Source organism: Astatotilapia calliptera, chromosome 11 (genome assembly GCF_900246225.1).
Source record: "Astatotilapia calliptera chromosome 11, fAstCal1.2, whole genome shotgun sequence".
NCBI classification, from domain to species: domain Eukaryota; kingdom Metazoa; phylum Chordata; class Actinopteri; order Cichliformes; family Cichlidae; genus Astatotilapia; species Astatotilapia calliptera.
Genome location: NC_039312.1, coordinates 14,285,236 through 14,310,050, shown reverse-complemented (window position 1 = coordinate 14,310,050; position 24,815 = coordinate 14,285,236). Strand labels below are relative to the sequence as shown.

Below are 24,815 nucleotides of genomic sequence, written 5' to 3'. Positions count from 1 at the left end.
ATTAGTTTTTTTTTTTTCATTTACAGATAGAATGGAAACAGACAGTAGCAGACATCAGTGCAGACATGTGGGATCTCTTAAAAATAACATTTACTGTACAGCTTGTTTTTCTCCTGGTTACAGTCATATCATTAATGCAAATGTAGTAATTAGTGATATTAGCTGAACTTAAAAGAACCTAGAAATGGGAGGGTTAGTACAGTCCAGGAGACACTTTGTATGTTTGTTAGTCATTTTGAAATATGTGGATTTAACTCCCAGGCAGGTGGCAAAATCAATGTGTTTGAGCATAACAAATGTCCTCTTACAGAACCGAACCTGATTAAAAAATAATAATTTCTACAACCACTCTGGTCACATTGCAAGGCTACTTGAGCTGCCATGTTGCTCCAAGGACCGATGTACACAAGGGCGTCTAGGACATTGTGATCTGCATCGACTCCAGCATCTCCTCCACCGTCTTCATGGAGCATTTGTTCTCCTTGGTCCCACGACCAGCCAACTGCAAGTCAGAGAACAAAGGTGAGTGGCAGAGACAGAGTAAGGGCGGAGAGAAGGGGGAAAAAGAGGACATCAACTCATTAGATCTCTCTGCCAACTAACGTAATGGAGAGCCAAACACACTTAAACACAGCTTCACAGAATCAGAGATAACCTCATCCACCCAGTAGCATGCTTCAACAACTAACCAAAAACATCCTTTTCCCCATTTAGAATGGAGAAGCATAGAAGCAGAAATAATCAGAGACGCAACAGTGGTCATTAAATAGAATTGGTAAATGGGTCATGCAAAGTAAAATAATACCTCCAATCAGGATTTTTCCTCAACTGTTGCGTAAGTGCCATTTTCATTTTGAGTGCGCTCCGAGACAGGATGCCCACATTAGTCCTCTTCCATGGCCTCTAGTATAGAAGTATGTAACACCCTACTCTAATTTCTGCACTGTGTCCACAGGGTTTTGCAGGAAGTGCTGCAAATTATAATCCGCAGACATGTATCAGATTACTCATGCAAACACACAGAAGCACACACTTTTTCTACCCAATTTAACTTTGCCATGGATAAGGCACCCCCTCAAAAAATACCACTGCGGAAGGCGACTTCCTTAACCATCGGCAAGGAACCAGGGGCCCAAAATGAGTCAGTTCAATTAACTTTACCTATACAGGCATAGATTTAATTTTGTCTGTAACCATGTCTAAAGAAAGACATACATGGCAAATGATATCAGCTGATAAAAGTTATGTGCCCTGCTCATTTTCACTTAATTGTAGTTACTGTATGTTATGACAATTCTGTATAGTAAACTACAACATATATGCAGTGAATAAATCCAGAGTAAACAGTTCTAAGGCTCTATATTCATGTAGTCAGCAGGTTGAGGTCATGCAAAATGTAAAAGCATAATAATAGAGTCAAAATCAGATTAACAAAATGCTAATAATCAGCCAATCAAATTTGGCATGTTAGCATGCCAACACATGCTGAAGAACTGCAGTTCCTGAAGGGCCCACTTAACGCCATCCCTAAAAGTGAGTCTTGTTTCCAGTAATGAAATTAACATGTTTAGAGGTGGTCTCAGTCTCATAACAATTATAAGATGGTTAATTTCATATTTTCATAGCTAATCCATTGGGTAATAGCACAAAGCCACTTTTACTGACAGTTGAGCTGACACATGCAGCTGTAATCAGTCTGAGCAGTTTAAAAACAAAGTTAGAGAGGTAAGCCTGAGATGGTGTGGATATGTACAGAGGAGGAACAAAGAACAGTGAATATGGTGCTGCCATGCAGGAGGAAAAAAGGAAGACCACAGAGGAGGTTCATGGATGTAGTGAAGAAAGGCATGAAGAGGGCTGGTGTGACCAAAAAAAAATGATGCTTGGGATGTTTGAGGAATAACACCGCTAAGCAGATTATTTAAAATTCTACATATACCATAAAGCACTGATTTATTGCTGTGACATATTTAGTCACTCAACGTTTGGTCCTTCTCAAGCCTTTACAAACAGGAAATAAATGTAGGCTTAACCTAGTCCATACTGTATTTCCATGGTAAAAGCTTTTTCCTTCTCCTTTTGCCAAACTCCAACTTAGAGAGGGCAGTTGGCTAAGGTGTACAATTGGGTGTGTAATTTCCAAGGGTGACTCATTCTTCTAGATTTAGGGTGTGTGTGTGTGTGTGTGTTTGTGTGGTGGGGTAGCTATAATGATCTGTGCATTTCATTGCTTTGCTGTCTAATGCGCCATTACTCTGAGCCCAGTAGTCAATTATCTCCTCGGCCTGAGGTGAGACCACCACATTAACTCCTGCTCTGCTCTACAAGTAGGAGCAGACTAGACAGCTCCACATCTATTTAGAGCATCTGATAATGGAGTCATGACGCAGTGTGAGCCTCTGTCCGTGACAGAAGAGCTAATCAGAGAATTTGTTTAGAGAGTTAGGAAAAGAGGCCAGGCTATGTAGTACTACTTTCACCCCTGATGGAACAACAACCCACACATCTCCAGGTCTCCTGCACATCCAACTTCACCACAGTAATTACTTTTTTTTCTTTTCTCTTTTGAAATGCAACCCTGTCAGTCATGACCCCTCACCAATGTCTGCTCCCTCGTACACTCACCTGCCCACAGTTTCCTCACACAAAGGTATGACAATCACCAGGTACCGGAGCCTAATAAATGTGGACGACTGACAAGGGCGACGCTTTAAAGGAGCAATCAATCAGCCAGCACAAGCGCACAGCAGCCAGCAGCTGTCTGATGGAGGGCATCTCAAGAGTCATTTTACCCGAGGTGAGATCGAAGAACTAAAAGAGGCAACCTCACACCTTGTCATTTAACTCATCTCACACAACAAAGGGAAGAAGGGGGAAAAAAAGAAGCACACGTGACACATGGTGGCAGCCAGGTATGCATACCCGTAATGTGGTCGCACGCTCACAGCTGAATTGAAATCCACACAACTCCACTAAGCAACTAAACAAATACTAGGAGGTTGCAGAGCAGGGCAGAAGCAGAGGGCTGCGATGAATCTCACATCATGCTCCCTGGAGGATAAAGGTGTGACTGACTGAGGTGTTTCATTATCGTCAGCACAGGGTCAAAATCACACATAATCTAGCTTTTACACACTTGTCCAATGGCCTTTAAGAGTAGCTACTACTTTAGCCTGCTATTACAACTTGGCCCAGAGTATTTTCATCTTGGCCATTATTTTTTCAAGCACATTAAATCCCTGGGAAAAAATATAAATTGTTGCAGAACTGGTCAATTCAGAAAAAAAATACACCAAAGATTTTTTTCTTCCTATAAAACTAATGAGAATAAAAACTTTATACAGTTAGGCACTATGAAAGTGTATCATGTATCAATCAATTTCTTTCATTAGTTATATTACAGATGTGTTTTCTGTCTCTGATTAAAGCCTTTAACACACTCCCTGTTATGCTACTGTGTAACAACATTTAAAAACTTTCTGGTAAAGCCCAATAAGATGCTATTTTTCTTAGGAATGAGAAGTTCCAAGAATATACAGTTTCACTATTTTAACCAAAAAAACCATCAGGGCTGTTTTCTTATTTTAAGTCTTAGATATATGAAAAAAATGCTATCAGTGTGGGATATTCATCTTTTCCCCTGCTAAGATCAAAGCTTTTCTAAGACAGGATAAGGTCAGTAGGCACAAAAATCAAAGTGAAAAGTAGTATGCACTTGACTTCAGTGAAGACATTCTGCATTGACTAAGCCAGCTCAACATTTTTTAAATTTATCAAGACATTCTGCAAATATAAAAGTGCTAATCTAAACCAAATAAGCTGTACCACTTCAACGACAGCTCTTCTATTTTTATTTTATTTCTATTCTTTTTTCACTCAAATCAAAGGAGCAAGTGACAGCTTAGAGCCGTTTTGTGACACTTCTGCAAAAAAGTTCACCATCATGTTACATGCACACTTTTTCCAACAGAACTGTCAGACTGAGGGCTCAACATGTGAAACGTGCCTATAAGGCAAGTAGAGTCAAATGTGGTGAGACAAGGTCTTTAGAGGCTCAGCAGGAAGCCTCACTCAGCTTCTGTGGGTCCTACAGAAGCTGAGTGAGGAACCACTTATTACATTACAATCGTTTGGTGCCCAAATAAGCAACACATCTGGCAAGTATGGCAAATAATCTTAATGCTTTCGTACTTTGGTTGCCAGGACGACACTGTAAACCATTTTAGTGATACCATCTGACAAACTCCTTACTTTTGCCCCTTCCTTGCTAAAGCAGCAAATACATGCATGCATGTCCACATCCATCCTTTATTAACCTTATTTATGGCTTCCTTTTTATCTTTCTCTCTCTCCCAAATTTTGCTCTCTACAGTAATAGGGCAAAGCAAATACTTAATGGAAGACCGCCTCACAGGGAAGACTGAATCTGTTTGTAAAATATTAAAACAGCAGCTAGTTAAACACTGGAACTGAAGAAATCAGACAACATACGTAAACGGTTTTTGGAACTGCTATGAACCTCCTACATTTTTCCTCAAATCCAGCTACGGGTCACTATATCCCACTTTGAGAAAGACTGAAGTAGACTACTCTCACGCTATAGTTTAGTGTTGTCCTCTGAGAATCAGCTTGTGGCTCTGCAAGAAGCTCATCTGTGAAGCCAGTTTGCAGGATAAAGTCTTAGCAGACGCTGTGGCCTTAAGTCAACACATTAACAGTAAATGTACCCAGACACAGTAAAAGACGTCAGGGCTGTTATTACAGCCATGCAAGTCAAAGGCATCCTACAGGACTGCTGTGCATTTAAGGGTCAATACTGGGTAGGGAATACTTTTCACATTCTATGCAAATAAGGGGGATTTTAGGATCTCTGAATATTGTGTGCAAGTACTCCATGAAAGCTGCAACATAGCAGAAAATTCTGATCGGTGGTTTTCAGTGTCTGGTAGAGTGAAGATTGATGTGGGGGAAAAATGTTTTTCAGCAGGAAAGAGACACCAAAGAAAGAAAAATTAAAAGCTAGGTGCACTCACATCACATTAGATTAAAGTCTATTTGTAACTCACCTTATAGGCTCTATTTATTTGAGTGGCAGCCCAAGCAGCATACTTCATGTTGTCCTTCTTCACCTTGGCACTAACTTTAGGACTGGCAGCGATGTGACTTGCAGACTAGAAGGAAAAAAACAAGATGGAAGGAAGATGCAAAGGAGAGAACAGGGGAAGGGGTGTTCTTATATCAAAACTTGGTGAAACAGCAATAAAAGCGTAATGGAGATGAATGTGCAACCACTCTTACCATCTACCACTCCACTAGTCATTGTGGCAGAATGAAGAGAAAAAACAGACCTTGGCCTGATGACACAGGGGAAATCATTTACGGAGAGGAAAAAGTGAGCATTTTAATGCTTCATACGTAAATTGTCACTTAACAGGGCCTAATTTCTCCAACACCATTGATTCCCGCCGATGAAAGGACCTTGTATGTTTTGAAAAAAGCCTGACGTGAAATGAAAGGAGCGCCATGTGAATCACGGTCTCTGCCTGCCCCGACAGCTCCCCTCCGAACCACAAATCCCATGTCTTTCCCATGTTCCTGCCATCATCTCCACGCAGCAAACCCCAGAGGGCTTACCCTGCCTGCACTTCAAAGCCCAACCTACCAGTGTGCTGAAACTTTAGCTACGCACCAATCAACCTGGCCCTATTTTTTTTTCTGTAAAATGGTTTGGCTTCTGTATTTTTTTAGTAAGCTTTTTTTTTTATTTCTATTTTTTTTAGCTCAAGAGAAACCTCAATTTAGATGATGTCAACACAGACAGGCTATCCCTGAATAACTGTGTGCACAACTGTGGAGGGGAATCCCCAAGTGAGTGGTGTAAGTTACCAGTCCACAACCAGTCTGTGGTCAGTGCTACCAGGTCTTGTGCCACACTGACTCAGATGGTGTAAGATGGTGAAAGTTTTCCCTTATGTTGAACTTGCACCTGTCACTGTTTGGACCATCGAGGCTAGCTAACAATGTGCAAAACACATTAAGACAGTTCTTTAACTACTACAAGAATAAATAACCACCTGAAGTATCCTTTAAAGACCCAAGGGTCTTTGGACGATATATTAAAAAAAATAATAATAATAATCATGAAAAAAGAAACCTGCTCTCTCGCCAGTCAGACTTGAGAATTAGCAGGACTAAATGTCTTGGATCTGACCTTCACTGCTCCTCTTCTAGACCTGTGATGTTTCAGAGGGTGTGGGTTGCTGTGAGGTGTTTGGACTAAATGAAGAATCCCAGTCCAGAAAACAGGAAAATACCAGGGCTCGCTGCGTAAAGAGCTGCTTCCACTTTCTGCCTATTGCTCCCTGCATTGCTTTGTTTGTGTTTTTATGTCAGATCTCCCTTACGTATGATGCACTGGCACTAGCACACAATATCCTGTTTAAACAAATATGTAGATGAATGGGCTATCTGGCCAATATTCCAATTAAACTAGAACCTGATTGTATAATTTGCCAGTGCAGTCACAAAATACTGGCAACAGCTGTGCTGCTCTCTTCCTTATGCTTTTCTCCTTTTTAGCCCATAACTACTTTATTTATTCAAGTCATAAACATGAAAAAGTCTCACCAAGGGGGTATTATTACTAAAATAAAGGGCTCCAGAGGGGCAGGCTTTTCCAGTGCTGGAGTTCACCGTCTGAGTCAGCAGCGAGCTGACCCGTCTGAGAGCTCTCCCCAAAAACATACACACACACACATACAGATAGAGAAAGTACAGTCTTGACACACTGTGGCCAGCCTCAACCTTGAAAAACCACAGCGTTACAAAAAAAGGCTCAACCACTGTTGTATTTCTTTCCCACTTTCTCTTCATTCAAAGCAGCACTCACCATGTACAGACCAAACAATGCCCTCATGTTTCGGTTATTCAGCCTCAGCGCCTGGGCAAAATACTTCCTGGACAGCTCCAGGTTTTCCAGCCCCCCCTGAGTGTACTTCACCTGTGTGAGGAGGCATTAAACACAAGCAACAAGCTGTGTTAAAGGGCAGCTCAAGCAATGACAACATGACATCTGAATAAACAACATATGACCAGCTCTGTATTTGGTGACAGACATCCAGGTGGTTACCTACCTCAGCGTACTGCTCACAGTACAAGTGATTGTGAGGATTGATCATCATCAGCTCCTCCAGGCAAAATGCAGCTTTTCCATAGCTGTGGAAGCGACAAAGAAAACAGTAAGCTTGATACAGCTGTGGATGTGTCATCCTTAAGGTTGTTCAACTGTGAAGCACAACGGGTACGCTCAGTAAATTCACAGGTCTGAGATGAGACTGCACAGGGTACACGTCATTTCACAGGTGACAGACTTATAATATATAAAGGCCCACCAGATGAGAGGTTTATTCAGACGCTTACAATAAAGGGTATTTGGTCTAGACAGCTTGCTAAGGTAAAAGCCTATCTAGTGTGGTGATTCTTTCTCCACTGGGGACACTGTGTCCATCTGTGTGTTTTTCCTGTCTTTAATGTGTAGTTAACTACCTTCCTGAGGTCAGCACTACAGTAAGAGCTGGCACACTGTGCCTATACTCAGATGAGATCACTTCTCAGCAGCAGACTGCTGAGCTGTTGACCTCACACTAATCTGCTGCCACTCCACTTCTAATACACAGTTTCCCCCCCTCACAGGACCAGGCCAAGACAAGCTAAGATACAGTATATCATTGGACACAAAGCCATAAAACGTCTGCACACCTAACCAAATGCAAGCTAGCACATAGGCACATAGCCGAGACAGAGAGCAGACCTATCAACAGAAAATGGGCAAAGTTTTGTAGTCAAGCCTTAATATCTTAAGGAATTCTGTATTTTTATTTGCCTTTCAAGATTTTACATATAACTTAAACTTTATCAAAGAATAAGCTGAAAAACAAAAATCTTGCTTGTGTGAACAGGCTTTTACCCTGTTAAAGACTTCTCAAATTTCTCACTTCATAAAAAAAAAGCAAAATGCAAAGACGCATTTTGCTTTTTTTATTGCTTTTGTGAGAAATGAAATGATCCGACTGATGCTTGAAATAACATGAAAAACTTATCAGTATACCTGAAGTCTGCCATGGTAACTAGCTGAAAAATTAAGAGCATAGGAGCTAAAGAAAGGTGGGGACACAGAAAGGAGAAGAAAAAAAAAAACAGTGGAAAGGGGCTGAGTAGAAAGGGAGATCAGAGGGCTTGGGAGGTTGGGGGCTGCTTACAATTACTACTTCCTCTCTATAAAGACTTTCAGATGTGCTCGTGCAATAGCTGTGGCCTACACCAGTGCCTGCTCCATCAGTCTTGTACTGGAGCCAAATTTGTACCTCTTCTACTCTTCAACGAAAGCTTCTAACCCAATGTGCTCTTTATGGCAGCTTCTAAGCTCCCTCTACACCACAGTGCTTGAGCGAGGGTAGTGTCACCATCATGTGTGAGACTCTGTATTTATTTCTTTTGGAGGTTAGTAAAACCATCAGCAGTGGCGTACCCCCCATTTTAATACCACATTCTGACTATGCATTGGACAAAATTGGATTCAAAGTATGCTTGAAAAAATTATTACTATTTATCCTGCAATTTTGGATGACCAGTCCAATTTGGTTGAACAGGCTCATAACTTGGGTCAGAATGAGAGCCAGCAGCAGATTCCAACAGTGGCTATGAGCAATACTTGCAACAGACAAAATAATCTCCTGTCTAAACATCAGCGGCATACGGATTGTTTTAACAGTGTCAGCTCAGAGGCTATTAATTACATTCTTAATCTGTTAATGCTGTCTACTACAACCCTAACAGCAGCAAGGCAGAGACAGACTGCTTTGTTTATTTTAAGCTTCCAGGGTGTTGTGCAGTGAGAGGAGGAGAGTTTATTTCTCTTGCTTTGCTTCTCCATCAACTTCTGTTTTCTCTAGTGGCAGGGGGGCGGCTAAAGTGCCACCACCTTCTCCTGGGAATTTCACAGCAAGTGTCCTCTCCCTCTGCCTCCTGATCTATCCCTGTGGAAAAGAGTGGTGATAATGCCTCACTATCCGGAAGAGGAGGAGGAGGGGAAACAGGGAGTTTGTAACCCAAAATAAAGAAGACAAAGAAAAGAAATTGACACGCCTGTAGATAGAGGGCTGTGGGAGTGAATGGTGTGATATTAGAAGTGTTGGGATAAGCTTGGAGATAATCCGCTCACCCTAGGATTTCCTCTGGCTACTACAGCAATAAAGCCTCCCAGACAAAGCATGAAATATCCAATAAGTAGCCTTCTCACCGTGCTACACATTCCTGCTGCTGCTGCCTTCCTACCAGAGCAACAACAGTCAAGTCCCCCTCTCTCTCTCTCTCTCACACACACACACACACGCATATATATATATATATATATTTTAAAAAAAAATGTTGTTAAACTACAGACACCGCTTGACTAACTTCTGAGCCCCAGACAATTAAGGAAGGATGAACAGTGACACAAACAAAATTATTTTTGTCTTACAGTGCTCTTGTCTGTCTGGCAGTTCTCCCTGGCAACTGAGATATCAGGCTGGGGAGTCTTTCTGCTCTCATATGTAGGAGTGGGTGGGGGCTTAAGCCTGAAATCCTATTAAACCAGTCTTATATGGCAAACTCAGCCAGGGTTCTATTCAGACCCCTGGCTGAGTTTGGCATCTCAACGCCTTCCATTGTGGCCATCCAACGGCCCTTTGGAGATCAAGCCATCAGAATGATGTGAAGTCCTGACACAAGCAACCTAAACATGAAGCAGCTGTACCAAGTCACTTTTTGTCTGATAACCTTGACACGACAACTCACACTTAAACAACAATTAAATACCAAATTTTTGCTACACAAGATGTCTAGATCAATCCATGTGCATTTGTTAATAAACTATGATGAACATGGTGATGCTGTTCCCTGTGTTAACTGTTACAAAATCACATATTGGAGAATCCTTTATCTAAAAGAAAAGGGTTTGTTTATGCTCCAACTGTATAAAACAATGCATCAGTTTGATCATAATGACCATAGCAAATGTTTGACTTGAATAGTGTTTGGATTTGGGTATTGTAACTGCAAAGGTGGGTCCCAATATAACCACAAAGAATGCAAGCTTTTTAAAGCTGTACATAGAACAGGCAGATGAAAAAGTATATATACAAGGAAATTTGGCTCTGCTTTAAGGGAAGTGAATACTACAATAGTTTTGGTTAAAATATAAAAATGCATTTACTCATGTTCGTTGATGTAGAGCTCTGACAGCTCATGCCATGCTTCCTGGTCTCCAACAAACCTGTAAACAAATACTGACATTAAATTCTCTTCCTCCAGAGGAGTAAAACAATAAATGAAACTAACATATTAAAGAAAAAAAATATTAGGATTAAGCAACCACTGTGTATTATAATAACAATGACAGTCTTGCAGCTGACAGCATTTGTTGGCATTTTATGCTCAAATCATGCCAGCACTCTTGAAAGCAGGTTCGTTTTTAATTAAAATAAAAATCTGGGGAGATGAAGAGAAGGGGTGGCTGATCCCCCCCTTGTAACAAACACTCACTGCTCCAAATACTCATTGAGCTCCCGGATGGCTTCAGTGCTCTTCCCCTGGGCCTTCAGTATGGAGATCTTGCGCTTCCTTGCTGCCTATAGAGCAGAGTGTAAACAGGATTAGGAACTCAGCTTCTCAAGTGGTTGAGAGGGTAAAGAGCATGAGGGAGTGTAAGAGTTGTGAGTCTAAGTGTTTCACTTTTCAGTGTACCACAAGCTTTCTTAAAGTTCCATTATGACAATGAATCATTTTCTATAAGAAAAAACTGCACTTTCTTTCCAAAGTAACAGCCACAGAGTCAAAAAGACAAGACTCTGTCAAGTTAACTTTGTTAAGTTTATTCATATTATTACTGCGGGACTTTAATCATAATTGGAGATAGTTAGCGACCATGTCCAACGGGATACGGACACACATTATGAGTCAATGTTTGGAAGTTGGAATGAGCTCAGTGGCTGAGATAAAGTGGTGAGTCATCCCCTAACCAAGTGGGGAAAATGGCACACTCCTCCAAACCCCAACGCCTGTCTTCCTGCCGGCACAGCACGCATCTAGCGCTGCACCAGCCTGACTTACATCAGCTGAAAATTGCTTTCCGCTTCATTTTGATGTTGAATTGACCTTAAGGTGGATTAGATTCTCATCAATCTGAATTAGAAAGTATTGCCCTGACTTTTCCAAATGTTAGACTCCCCCCAGACCACCTCCTTCTTCTCTTTTGATAGTAAGTGAAAACCTTAACAGGGGCTGCTGCTCCATTAGGAGTGCACTGCCCTGCCACAGCTTATTTTATTTATGGACTGGCACTTGATTGAGTGGGGCTTCCTCTCATAACCAAAGCCATTGAGGGCTGTGTATGAGTCATGTCTAGGGGCTGTAAATCTGGGTCTCCTCTGACAATGCCATCGTAAGAAATCCACTTATCCATCAAGCTGGGACAAAGACCTGCTGACACACAGCAGCTTTAACCGAAAAAAATAAATAAAAGGAGCGCTGTGCAACAAGACATCATCGTCATAAAGGAAAGAATATTTTAACATAAGCAGAAGGCAGGCAAGTTGAGAGAAAATTAACATTTCATGAATTTATCAACCAGCAGTGAACCGTGAATGGCTAATTATTTCCTTTTAATACCTTCTTCTTTAATAAGCCTGGATGATCTGGACTGCGCATCTTTGAGCTGCAACTTATTGTTCAAGAAGCTAACAAGACAGATGAAGAATAGTGTCCTGAAATTCTTCAAAGGAGAGAGATGTGCTCACTACATCTGGTCAGCACTTTCCCAATAAAATCTGAGAAGAGATAAGAAGGCTGGGCCTCTTCTCTCGAGTTGGAGTGACACGCTTTGTATCCATACAGCAACATTGTGCATCACAATTCTATTGCCTACCTGTATTCAGACTATTAAAACAAAGAGGGCGCCAATTTAATCTGCAGTCTATCATGAAATTAGAATTTATACTCACTTCAAATTAAAGACACAAATAAGATCTTTCCTCAACACACACCCACTTCTCTCTGTCCCCCCCCCCCTTTTTTTTTTTCTTGGATAACGAACATCTTTGGGCTCAAAACAACATATGGAACTTGTTGCTCTGAAATGTCATAGCACTTTATTAAACATAAAGTAACTCCAACCTACTCCTCCCTGTTCTTTTCTAGCTACTGATCCAGAAAAAAACAAAAACCTGGCATTTGACTATCTGATCCCTCTGTCGTTATGACTTTTTCTTTTTTTAATTAATGCTCTGAGGACACTCAAAAAGTACAGACTAGCATATTTGTGTCAACACTGCACCATGAGTTGACCTACAGCATTCGTTCCCTATGATGAGACATGAACACACAACACAGGTGGCACACTTGACATGTGTGAAACAGGTTAAAAATTTATTTTATGCATTTATTTATTTATTTTTTCCCCACAGGTATGTTTGCACCCATACACAGCAGATTGTTTAAGTTACAATCGAATCCTTTTTTAAAGTCTGAAAGTCAAACGCTTCCAAGAGTTTTCAGAGTATACTTCACATTTATGTGGTCAATAAACATTGACGTGAGGCTTTAAACTTCACATTGCTTTTCCCGCACAAATAAACTCTTGTCTAGCAATGAATCTCTAATTGCATATGATTGTGGGTCAACCTCAGAAGTCGTCTGTGTGACCTCAGCGGCTTATTTAAGAAATACTAGCTTTTTATATTGAACAATTAGGGTGAAATGAGAGCGTTGGAATTTAATATTAACGTAATCACTAAGTCCACTCATTTTTAAACAAATCCTAAACTAGCACATCCTTTTTTGCAAATGCTGTTTGCACCACATAATCTAAAATACTCACAGGAAGAAATAAAAAGGTGGAAAAATCGCATTTATGCACGCAGACAAGAATTTTGCCAGCTCATTGCTGTAGGTATTGGAACATAGCAAGCAATGGAAGGGCTAAGAGTTTGAAACATTTTTTGGACAGCGCCATGGCAAAAAAAAAACCTTGAGCAATTTTTGTTGATTCAACAATTTTGGTTAATGGGTACCACATCTATTCCACAGCCTGTAATTACAACAGCTCAGTTTCCAATCTGTGCTTCGCATGCTGGGATGCCTCGCAAGTCTTCCTTGTGGTCGCCAATTTTCCGCCATTTCTCAGGCCCATCCCCTGCCCGAATCCTAAGAGCATGTTGGAGAACATGTAGGGAGGAGGCAGCCCTCACAATAAGACAGGTGACCTAAGTGATGTCATTGAATCGTCGCTCCACCCTGCATCACTACACCCATTGAGGACAAGGATTTTGGGAAAAAGGTTTAAGGTTAACATCTCAGAGACAGAGGACATATTTGTCTGTTTTGTTCCACTCCCAGTCCCAGGTTTGAATGTCAGCCTACGCTTGAAAGGGTGGCAGTCTCTAGCACGCAGAGACCAGGAAACAGACCATTCCCTTTCCGAGTATGTCCCTGCAATCTACATTAGATCTGTGCCATGTCTGGGAGGTGTCCTGGGACTCACTGAAATTACAACTCACATTATCAGAACAGTGGATATATTTAAACAATTCACTACAGATCATTCTAATAACCAAACATAAGTTGGCTGAGTGCCAATCACTGTACGTGACAATGACAGCGTTGGAAGAAAATCACAGAATTTGCAACTTGAATCTCATTTTCGTTAGCGTGTCAGAATATTCACTGCAATCACCCGAGTCTTATTTCCTTGTTTGAAACGGACCGACAGAGTCATTCAGGAGAGCAGGCTATGACAAAAATGTCAATGACACTTTTGTGCTACCAAATATTGGTAGGCATCATGACTGAAAAATTTAATCACTGTTGGTAACCCATCTTTAAAATGTTTGCTCTGTGCTTTAGTTGCAGCCATGCTTGCAATTGCTGGATCCAGAGCAGGTCTGGTTCCGGATTGGTTCAATAACTGCACTCATTAAGCTCAGACACTAATCTAATAACCTCTCATTAAACTTTTTATCTTTCTTACTGCTCAATCAAGCAACAGCTGTGTATCTGTTTCATTGTTTTCAGAACAACCCATAGACAGTATAACACTACCATAACATCATCCATTGGTTTATAAAGTCCTGTTCTGAAGCCTTGTGATAAGTTTTTTTTTTTGCCATCTTGGTTGCAAAAGACCAGATGTATTGAAAAGGAGGAGGGATTGTCTAATGACCTGTGATTGACAACTCATTAGCCAGTAAACATGCAGCTTCATACCACAGATAATCCTTCAATTGAAACATAGTATGACCAAGATTTACTCAGCAATAAAATGTTTACAGATGTCACGTGACAAAAAAACCCCCCCAAAACAAAATAAAACAAAAAACATTTTTCCCAAAGACTTGACTTGGACTTGAATTCTCTTTCCCCAACCACAGCTATCACCATATGGTGGCATTCAGATAGAATGCAGGATTTTAGGCACTTCACTATATCCATATTTTACATTATGTATGGCAAAACTATTATCAATCCAACAATAAACCTTATATGACTCCTGCTGAGTGTCTTATTTTCAGGGTAGTTTTCAGGTTTTAAAATAAATTGTCACTACCTCTTGAAAAAGTTGCATTTTTTTTTTATTTCTAACAACCAACAAATCATCACAGTGAGAGGAAAAACTGAATTTCAAGTTCTTGTTATTTCTAGCCTTAATGAAAGCTAAAACATTTTGAATTTGACGTTTGATCTGATGCTTAATTTGTATTCGTTAAAATACCATTGAACTAGTAGCTGTTATGACACACAGTCACGGTCAGTCACTGAACACTGAAAGACAACACACTGCTCCATAATCAATCATGCTAGCTAGTGTTTCTGATATGCATGATGTCATCTGGTAGGAAGGAGGTGCCAGCTAACAATTTCCAGGAAAAGAATGTTAAACCAATTGCAACAGAAGTATAATTTCTCTTTTGTTTTGTCATGTTTACAGCTCTACACAGCTGACTGGTGTAAAAAGTTCTCAGCAGCTGGCAGAATCCACCATGTTTACCTTGGTAAGCCTTACAGTAGTTACAGAACTGTTATGCAAGATTTAAAGGAAGATGTAATGCTAAAGTTATTTTTTTCTGTAGCTTTTCTGTCAATGTTATGTAGTCTGAATCCAGCATAAGGGTGGATAAATAAAAATGTATATTATAATTGTAATGTAAAACAAAATTATATTTATACTAACCAGCAAAAATGATTTACAATCTCAGTGTAAAACAGCGACAAATAATTATAAAGTGAGTGCGAGACAGACAGAGACTGATGGGAGGCAGCAGCTCTTGCAAGATAAAGATAGGGAGGCTATTTCTCCATGACACACGGAGAACAAGCTTATTCCTGTTTAAAGCACAAAGCTGATGTTGTGAAATGAAATCCAAAGTACCTATGATGTGTCTCTAGCACACTGCCTGCTGAAAGAAAATATCTAATGCATCTAAAGGAATCCATATGGCACCATGGCACAGGACTTTTTGCACATCTTTTTTTTTTTTTTTTTTGGGGGGGGGGGAGGCTACAGCCAAAATAAACAAGCTGCTTTCTTCTGAAAACCCTTTAAAAGATTTATTTTCTTGTTTGGCCACATGTCCTTTTGGAAACAATTACCAGCAGGTACATTGTGTTTAAGGTATGTGGGTTTGGCAGAACACTGGCTAGACAAGTTTCTGCAAGTTATTTTACAGTGATGGATAGTAAATTGAAAAGAAAAGATGGCAAGGAGTGGGCTTCAGAGAATTACTTCAGACTTGTTTGTATTACCAGCTTAACATCCAGCAGCACTTTGCACCTGAAGCCAGTAGAGAGCAAAGGTGAAGGGAAGGGAGCTTATCCCTGTTCAGTTGGGGTGGAGGTCTAAAAGGCCCAGTAAATCATCATCTTCAAAGACCGGAGCTATATTTACGCTTTACTTCCACCAAACATGTCCGCCACTGACTAAGACTATGAATCACCCCCCCAGCCACCCAGCCCCCTCCCTTAAACACTTTTTAGTTGTGTGGGTGATAGGCTGATCAGCAGTGTGGTTGAGGCCAGAGGCCAACTGGAGTTTAACTTAGCTACTCCCTTGCTAACACCGAATTGCCTCGACAGATTTAAAGCCCTCCAAAAAGCTGAAACCACAAAGTGAAGCAAAGTAGAGCGCTAAGCAGGGGACTTTTCTTTTTTTCTTTCCTTACCGTATTGGTGGGGTCGTCTTGGAGAATGGCATCATAGTGCTTGTTGGCCTCATCGTACCTTCAGCATGGGAAAGTGGGGGGAAGAAAAAACATTTTATTAAAAATTAAACCAATCCCTATTCCCAGTCAAGTAAAATTAGATGGTTTGGAAAAAAAAGAGTTCAAAACAATTAAGTTTCTGTACACATTATGGCAGGTTTCTAGGATTACAATGAGGCTGTACAGAAATCAGTATTAATCTATAGAAAGAAAAACCTTCATTTAAGTTTAGGTTATTGGTCATACGGTGGCTTATATAATTTCACAATGGCTCATGACATCAATACAAATAAAACTCCCTGTTTTTCAGATTGTATTTTCATTTGATTGTGTAGAGTTGTTTTCACCTTTAAACAAAATTAAAATGCTGCCTTTACATCTGTCTGTGTCTGCAACAGTCTTTTTCTCTCTGGGCCCACATATTACCACAAAACATGCATATGAACCTGATAGCCTGCTGCATCCCAAAGAGTGTGCTTCAGACTGTTGGACAGGGCCAACAAGAACAAATACATGAGCTATAAATAATGGATACATGGTTACAAATAAATAAAAATCTTGCAATCGGATGCATGTGCTCCTCACTTATGATGTGAAACCAGGCGCCAAAGAATGTTTTTTTGCTTGTAAGGAGTAATCTGCAGCACTGATGTTTTAGCAAACAACAGCATGGTTCCTTGATCACAAATGGTTAATCCCGCAACAGACAGAAGCACCTCTGGTTCCCATTAGCAATGAGCAGCCCTACTTCCAGCACTGATGCTTCCCTCACATTCACTTTATTACTCAGCCACACTTTGGGAGACTTCAGATGGCACCAGGCAACCACTCACAAGCCACTTTGATTTGCTTTATTTATTTAAGGACCAAGCATGTGTGTGTATGTGTGGGCAAGCATATGCATGTGTGGAGGGGAAGGCCCTTACTGTTTGAAGCTGCGTCATTGAAGTGTAGCTCTGTCTGCTGCCAATTAGATCCCAGTGTGGAGTTTATTTAATCTGACAGTGCTGAAGCAATCACTCTCAATTATCACATAAACTCTGACATAACCGATAAACCAGCAATGGTAATCGGGGTGGGGAATGTGAGTGAGGTAGTAAACAGATTGAATTACCCTGACTTCAGATCAGTACAAACTAAAATACCCCCTTGTTTATCTTCCTTCCTCAGACTCCTTGTTCTGATTGTGGTGGCATTTCAATATTTACATAGCCAAGACGCTCTTAAAGCACTGAGATCAAAACAGGGAAGGCAAAGAGAAAAAAAAAAAGAGGCGAATAAGAAGTAACAAAATAAGGAAACAACAGCAGAATAGAAACCAGAGAGTGCTGAGAGACCCCCAGAATAACAGTGGGATCTAACCACTTCCTTCCCGGGAATCCTTACCTCAGTCTAAAGGGCCACAGGACTACCCAGCACTGAACCTTTCCCCACTCCATTCCCTTCTTTCTCCAAAAGGAATGCTGGGTGATCCAACATAAACACACATTACCCCACACACTGTACTTACATATACCCAGACCATTGTACCACTTAGGATCTGCTAACATTTTCTTGTCCCCAAGCCTCTCAAAGTACCATACATAACAGTAAGGCCGTGCTTTTTTCTGCCTGCCCTCTCTCCCAATGCTTACCTTTCCAAAGCTTCCAGCCTCATGCCCGTTAATCGCTTCACTCTGTGGCTATCTGGAAACTGCTTCCTCAGTTCCTGTAGACAGGTCTGCAAGGATGTGGGCAGAAGGGAGACCAATTATAGATGGCAGTATTTAAACTTTATGTTACGCTGACTCTCACGCAAATACCAAAGCTTCTTTGATACAAACGGTCTGTCTTGGGACTTAACTGAACAACCAACAATACAGACATTCTCCCATAAGGCAAACTTCACTGTCTTAAATGAACTGTTATTTCTCTGTTACACATTGGGACAGCCACATCACTATATTTAAAAAAAGAAAAATATATTTTTTTAAAGTGCAGATTCTCCTACTTCCACCTTTTCTTCCTCTTCTACACAAAGTTTGAATTTGTGAAAGAGAAGACAATAGTAACAATAGCATTCAGCATTATCATGAATGAGATGGAAAAGTCTGCAGTGTGACCTGGATCGTATCTGCTATCCATCAGCTTAAGTCTAGTCCTTCTGCTTTTTTTTTTCTGGCAGAAGTGCTGAGAGGATAGCCAACAGACAACTAATTCTAATGATTGAGTTCGAGCCTTCTCTGTACTCGGTGAGTCACTCATTTAGCCAAAGGGAGCTGTCACATCCATACTGATTGGAGATGAACTACTTGAATTACTGTCCCCCCCACCCCTTCTAGTTTTGCATGCAGATTTGACCATTTTCATATTTCTGAACCTAAACTCTGAATAATTACGTGACACTACGTGACAAATAAATCCTAAAGAGAAAAAAAAGGTGGAACTTTGTTAGAGATGCCAAGTTCAGTGAACACTTGAAGCGTGCATCTCCATGTATTTGTTACATCCACTAACTCCAGTTCTTATTAAACTGTTTTTCCAAAGTACAGACAAAGTAAAGACCACTTGGCCAAATAAAAATCAGATTTTCACATTTGGCAGCGCAGGTGCTGCAAAGTAGTAATGGTTGTGAGAGAGTGAAGCTTTTGGGTGTGTGAGGAAGTGCGACGAAAACTTACCAGAGCCAAGTCATCCCGACTGCAGTCCAGGGCTGCAATCATCACCTGCTCATAAATAATCCATACTGGGCAGAAAACACACAGACAAAGAAGAAAGTGTTGACGCCCTTTCCATTCCACTGTCTGTCATAACATCTAAAAACCATGACATACAGAAACACAGGGCTTAAATACATAGAAGGAGCAATTAGGGAATGGGCCACAGGAGGGAAACACAGCTGGGGCAAATTAGACCTGACGAGACAAGGAAACGTAAACTGAACACACTAAGATAACAACAGACCTTCAAAGTAAAACAGGAAATACATGACAGTCACGGAAAAACAAAACACTGACAACACCGAATCGTAACATTTCCCCCCACCCAAAAATCAAACATGTAACCCCAAGTGAAATGTTTGATCAAAAGCGGATGAAGGCTGGTGGAGGCTGGAGCGGTCCCACGGACCCTCCAGCAGACGACGAAGGCTGGAGCGGTCCCCCGGACCCTCCAGCGAAGACGGATGAAGTCTGGAGCGGTGCCTCGGACCCTCCAGCGAAGGCAGACGAAGGCTGGAGCGGAGCCTCGGACCCTCCAGCGAAGGCGGACGAAGGCTGAAGCGGTCCCTCCAACGGACCCTCCAGCGAAGACGGACGAAGGCTGATGAAGGCTGGAGCGGTCCCACTGACCCTCCAGCAGACGACGAAGGCTGGAGCAGTCCCACGGACCCTCCAGCGAAGGCGGACGAAGGCTGGAGCGGTGCCTCGGACCCTCCAGCGAAGGCAGACGAAGGCTGAAGCGGTCCCTCCAACGGACCCTCCAGCGAAGACGGACGAAGGCTGATGAAGGCTGGAGCGGTCCCACTGACCCTCCAGCAGACGACGAAGGCTGGAGCGGTCCCTCGGACCCTCCAGCGAACACAAACGAAGGCTGACGAAGGCTAGAGCGGTCCCACTGACCCTCCAGCAGACGAAGGCCGGAGCGGTCCCTCGGACCCTCCAGCAAAGACAAACGAAGGCTGGAGCGGTTCCCCGGACCCTCCAGCGAAGGCGGATGAAGGCTGGAGCAGTCCCTCGGACCCTCCAGCAGACGACGAAGGCCGGGACGGTCCCTCGGACCCTCCAGCGAAGGCGGATGAAGGCTGGACCGGCCCTCGGACCTTGATATATTAAACTATACACTTGACATAGAGACTTAAGAGTCTGTCCCCAACAACTGCATGGGATGTTTTTTCCCCACTTTCCACAATGAGAACCAAGAGTTTATTATTATTACTATTATTAAAAGAACTGTTCTGTTTCATTTAATACATCATGGAACATTTATTATTTTCCTTTTGACATACACTGACTATTACTTAAAAACATCCATGCTGTATTACTAACATCCATAAACACCCTTCTGAAAAATTTTACAGGCATACTATTGATTTGCTAGCAGTGAACTGGTCATAAAATGTATTCAATTTCAGTAGTTTTACTTTTACATTTAAGGAAGATTCTTAGAGCAGGAACACACATGTACATTCAAATTATAAAACTTTTTTATAACAACTGGATTCAACTGGTTTCAGTTAATTCAATTTCAGTCAATTTTCAGAGTGTCAAAAAATGTCACTGATTTAATGTGAGATTTTGAATTTAATTTTTGTAAGTAAGTAAGTGGGGAATGGATTATTACTTAAACAGCTTTTTTACTTTGAGCATAAAAAAGTACTTTGTACTAAATGTTACCTATGTTTATACTATACTGCATGGTTTATAACTATCACACAGACACACAACACTCCAGTGAGTAGAGTGACAACTTGGGGTTCAGTATCTAGCTCAAGGACACTTCAACATGTGGAATTGACATCTGGACGGGAACTGAACTATAGATTTCCAAGTAGTGAAAAAAGCTTATATGGGGGTCAAGTGGGAATTTTCTCAGATTTTACTATGTTAGATGGAATGATCCTAAAAATAACTTTGACTGTACAACAAATATAAATAAATATATTTATTTAAAACTATGTTTTTATTAGTCCTAACAATCATTTTAAATGCATATTAGATGCAGAAGCTTTGCAGATCACTTTGAAAGCATTTACACAACCATAAACACAGGTGGAACATCTTAATATGGTTTTGTGTGAATTCATTTTTGTGTGCCGGGTGGTCCTTAAGTTAGACTGTTTGAAAGTTACACTCAACCCCATAATTTGCTTTCCTCATTATGTTGAAATGGTGCCTATGGCTCAAGAGGTAGAGCAGGTCATCTACTAATCATAAGGTTAGTGATTCAATCCCTAGCCGCTCAAATCTGTATTCCAAAAGCATCCTCGGGTAGAATATTGAACTCCAATTTAACAGAGTGTGAATCTGTGTGAACGCTAGATAGAAAACACATAGGCATAGAAAAAGCATTTGTGAATGGGGAAATGAGACATAAAACATTTTGAGTGCTTAAGTAAAGTAGAAAAACACTACATAAGAACCAGTCTGTTTACAGTTTCCAAATAAATTCTACTTTAATAATACAATACAAAGTGTTAGTATGGATATAATTATCTCTTGAGGCATCAGGGAAAAAAAACAACAGTCACAATTTGGGCGGTTTAGTAAGGGTGCAGCTATATTCTGAAGAAAAAATCCTGCAAATATTACTAATATTCTTAAAAACAGTGCTGACGCATTGTGAAACTAAAGTAGTTAAACTAACAATTCTGTAGATTCCATGCTGAGATGTTTCGCTCAGGGTTGTATGACTGTTATAACACAGACTGTAGTTTTTGTGCCAAAGCAAGTTTGATCTGCTAAATGTGGTCGGGTTAACAACATATTGTGACTGTTTTCATTACAAATACAAAGATTGTACATATCAGTTTCTAAAGAAATAAGATATAAAATTATTTTGATAAGTGGGTGACATTTATATAACTATACCGCTAATTCTTAAACAATCCAAACATTGCAAAACTTTTCAACACCAATAAAATTATTAATGGAAATTTACATAGGTGTTATAGGTGGTTATATGACAACACTTTCTGCATTTTCTTCCATGTTATATTTATTTGCTTGTGAAGCAAGTCATGCTAAGCCTCACCAACATAACACGCACTAACCCTTTAACATGTTTAACTCTGTGGTGAGCTTTAAAAATATGAAATGTTTATTGACAATTTTTCTTTAAGTCAACTGTGACATTACAACATTCTATAACACATAACAGAGTGCCTGCACAAGTCGACTAATGGAAATCAGCGCAACATGTTAAGCCAGCAGCTTTGATAAATAAACTAGACATGTTCAGCCAAATGAAATACACCCAGCCTCCACCCAAAAGGTTTTATGCCAAAACAAACAAATGCCCTTAGTTTTTCTTCACTTTAATGATTCCAACTCATGTTTTGATAATTGCCATCTCATTTCACAGCCAATTTAGGAGTTGGTTTCAATAAAAGCATAGCATGTCAAGTGTGCGTCCGATTCTTTTAAGGGGTTTGTAAATCATTATGATTTGAGGAAAAGGGAGAGTTTTACGAAGTAGTGCAGCAGGGCAGCTAAAACAATAAATAAAATCTGCAGGAATAACAATATGGTGTGCACTGTGAAAGGTAACTGAATACACTCCTTATTCTTTTTTTCTTTACACTATTAAACTGTGTAGGGCTGTATTCCTGCTCACTGTATTTCTGGAAAATAATCATGTTTTAGTGTTTTTCCTGACAATCTACCAATTTAATTTCTGTATCGACGTTTACTCATCAAACCAAAGACATTAAAATATGAACTGGTTTCCGTTCACCCTTTTTCATTTTAAGCATTATCCCCTGTCCAGACTTGTATTCTCAGAACTGTCTTTGCTTATCTGCATGATCCACATCACAGTAAGCTCAAGATCATGTCCAGAAATTAAAAAGTCCACAACGTTTTGATTCTCTCTAAGAACAAGAAAATTATTACTGACAAATTTTACTGAGGGTTATTAAGTAGTTTTAGTCACTACAAAGTCTAAATCCTAAACTATTGCCTAAATACTGCAGTTTTGAAGGTCGCCACTAGTGAAAAGGAACAAACAACTCACTGTTTTATTACAAGTATAAAGTTTTTCCTGTTGTTTTGAATTTGTCATACAAAGACAAAATTTTCTCTGCTTTTATGTTTAGTTACCTGTTTTAATACTACCAAATAATATAATATAATCAGTATTCTTAAGTCTAACACTCCACCTAACCACACACACAAAAAACATGTCTATAATGACATAAGATGACAATCTTCAGATTTATTCAGCCTTGACACACTTACTGTCATCTCCCAGTTTAGATGCATGTTCACTGATGAGTTCTTCACCAACATCCACAATCTGTTCACTGTTTCTGTAGTTATCTTCTCGCCATTTCCGCAGCTTATCTCTCATCTCTTTGGACAGAGACAATGAAAAATAAGGACAACTGCAAAATGAGAAAATTAACAGATTGCAACACAATTCACTATTTCAAGACCTTCACTTCTGTAGCACTCTACCACACGATTGTCAAGTGTGAGCGGCATACAGCTTTTCTAAATCACACTTTATTATCTATAAATGCACTCAAACCTGTCCGGCATTTGAACCGGTGTGGCTGAAGAGATTTACGATATTAGGACCATTACACACACCAAACTTCATATACTATGCATGTATTTAGCTCAACAGATTTGACAGCATGACACGAAAATGTTCGAGCAACTAGGAGACGTTATGAATGCACACAAGTGCAGGCGGAGAAAAGGCAGCATCAACATTAGTACGGTACTGCGTTACTGTCGCCGTGTTCCAGCTCTTTTACAGGACCCGACACCTGCGTAGTCTGTGGTGGCTACCGTTAGCCGCTGCATTAGGCCAACCCGGGCTAAAATGATAACAAGCCCTGTGTCTTTTCTTCAAAGAGACAAACGTCGGTTTCCACTGCACACTCCCGGTGCTTTCACGCCATCATTACGCTGAAGCTAGGGACAATGAAGCGGTTACTGACTACTGCGAACATAAAACTGACTGGGTAGCACACTTTGCTAACTATGTTTAGCTAACCACTTTAAAGGGTAGCTTGAGAGCTCGTATATTAAGTCTGGAACAGCGACGACTCCACGTCATGTCAGTGCGCAAGATAACGCCAGAAGCTTTCAAAAAGTAAGAACACGTGCCTGTGTGACACTTGAAGAGTAGCTATTTTATCTTACCTTCCCATCCTACATCGTACATTTCTGCTACCGACGCCATCTTTTCCTTTGTGATAACGTACGCCGTGCTTACGTCATGGACATGCCTGCTGCGATTATGCATTATTATTATTAAGTCCAAGTCTTTCATAACGCTTGAGATGTGCTATAATTCATCCAAACAGCTTACGTATTTTTTATTCATACAATAAAAAATCCTTAGTGTTTTTGTCTAGACTTAGCCTTAGGGTAAATTAGGTCCCTCTCTTGCATTGCAGTATTCAGCAATACATCCCAAAATAAATAGCAGGTACAGAAGGCATTTACAATCCAGATGATGTCGTTTTCGCGCTCCATTGCCGTTTTTATGTTTCCCTTTTAAGTATCGGGTAGGATAATCGGCATCTCGGTTTCCTCTGAAAATATGAAATGTGCTTTCCAAGCAAATCTACCGTTTTATTCTGATTTCCCTCAGGAGCCTCTGTGAATCTCATCCCCTCGCTGTGGATGCTTGCTCGCACACTTCTCTCTTACCACATTACACACTTGTTGATGTGGACTCAGCACAAACTTGCTTACAGAGACATTTCGGAGATTTGATGTCATATCCAGTGCTACTCACTGACCATAGCCTAGTGCTATGCATACTTTGCCGATGCTCTAACGGTGAGAGGGCAACATGATTATTTGTCCA

At 40.6% G+C, this 24,815-nt stretch overlaps 1 protein-coding gene across 1 annotated transcript; it reads right to left on the bottom strand.

The window, feature by feature from the left end:
- Positions 1 to 24,224, bottom strand: emc2 (ER membrane protein complex subunit 2). Its single transcript, XM_026184093.1, has 11 exons — positions 24,143 to 24,224; positions 23,228 to 23,341; positions 18,953 to 19,017; positions 17,927 to 18,012; positions 16,254 to 16,311; positions 10,585 to 10,670; positions 10,256 to 10,315; positions 7,134 to 7,215; positions 6,890 to 7,000; positions 5,067 to 5,171; positions 1 to 502 (listed from the first exon to the last, which is right to left on the bottom strand). The coding sequence occupies exons 1-11, from the start codon at positions 24,180 to 24,182 to the stop codon at positions 416 to 418; spliced, it is 894 nt and encodes a 297-aa protein (XP_026039878.1). The 5' UTR covers positions 24,183 to 24,224; the 3' UTR covers positions 1 to 415.
- Positions 24,225 to 24,815: the final 591 nt, after the last annotated feature.

Excerpts from the sequence above, each read along its gene's own strand:
- emc2 (XM_026184093.1), bottom strand. The coding sequence starts at position 24,182 with ATGGCGTCGGTAGCAGAAATGTACGATGTAGGATGGGAAG. Across the intron at positions 19,018-23,227 it reads ATCTAAACTGGGAGATGACA|TATGGATTATTTATGAGCAG; the intron begins GTAAGTGTGTCA and ends TTTTCTGCCCAG. Across the intron at positions 7,216-10,255 it reads CTCTACATCAACGAACATGA|CTATGGAAAAGCTGCATTTT; the intron begins GTAAATGCATTT and ends TCGCTTCCACAG.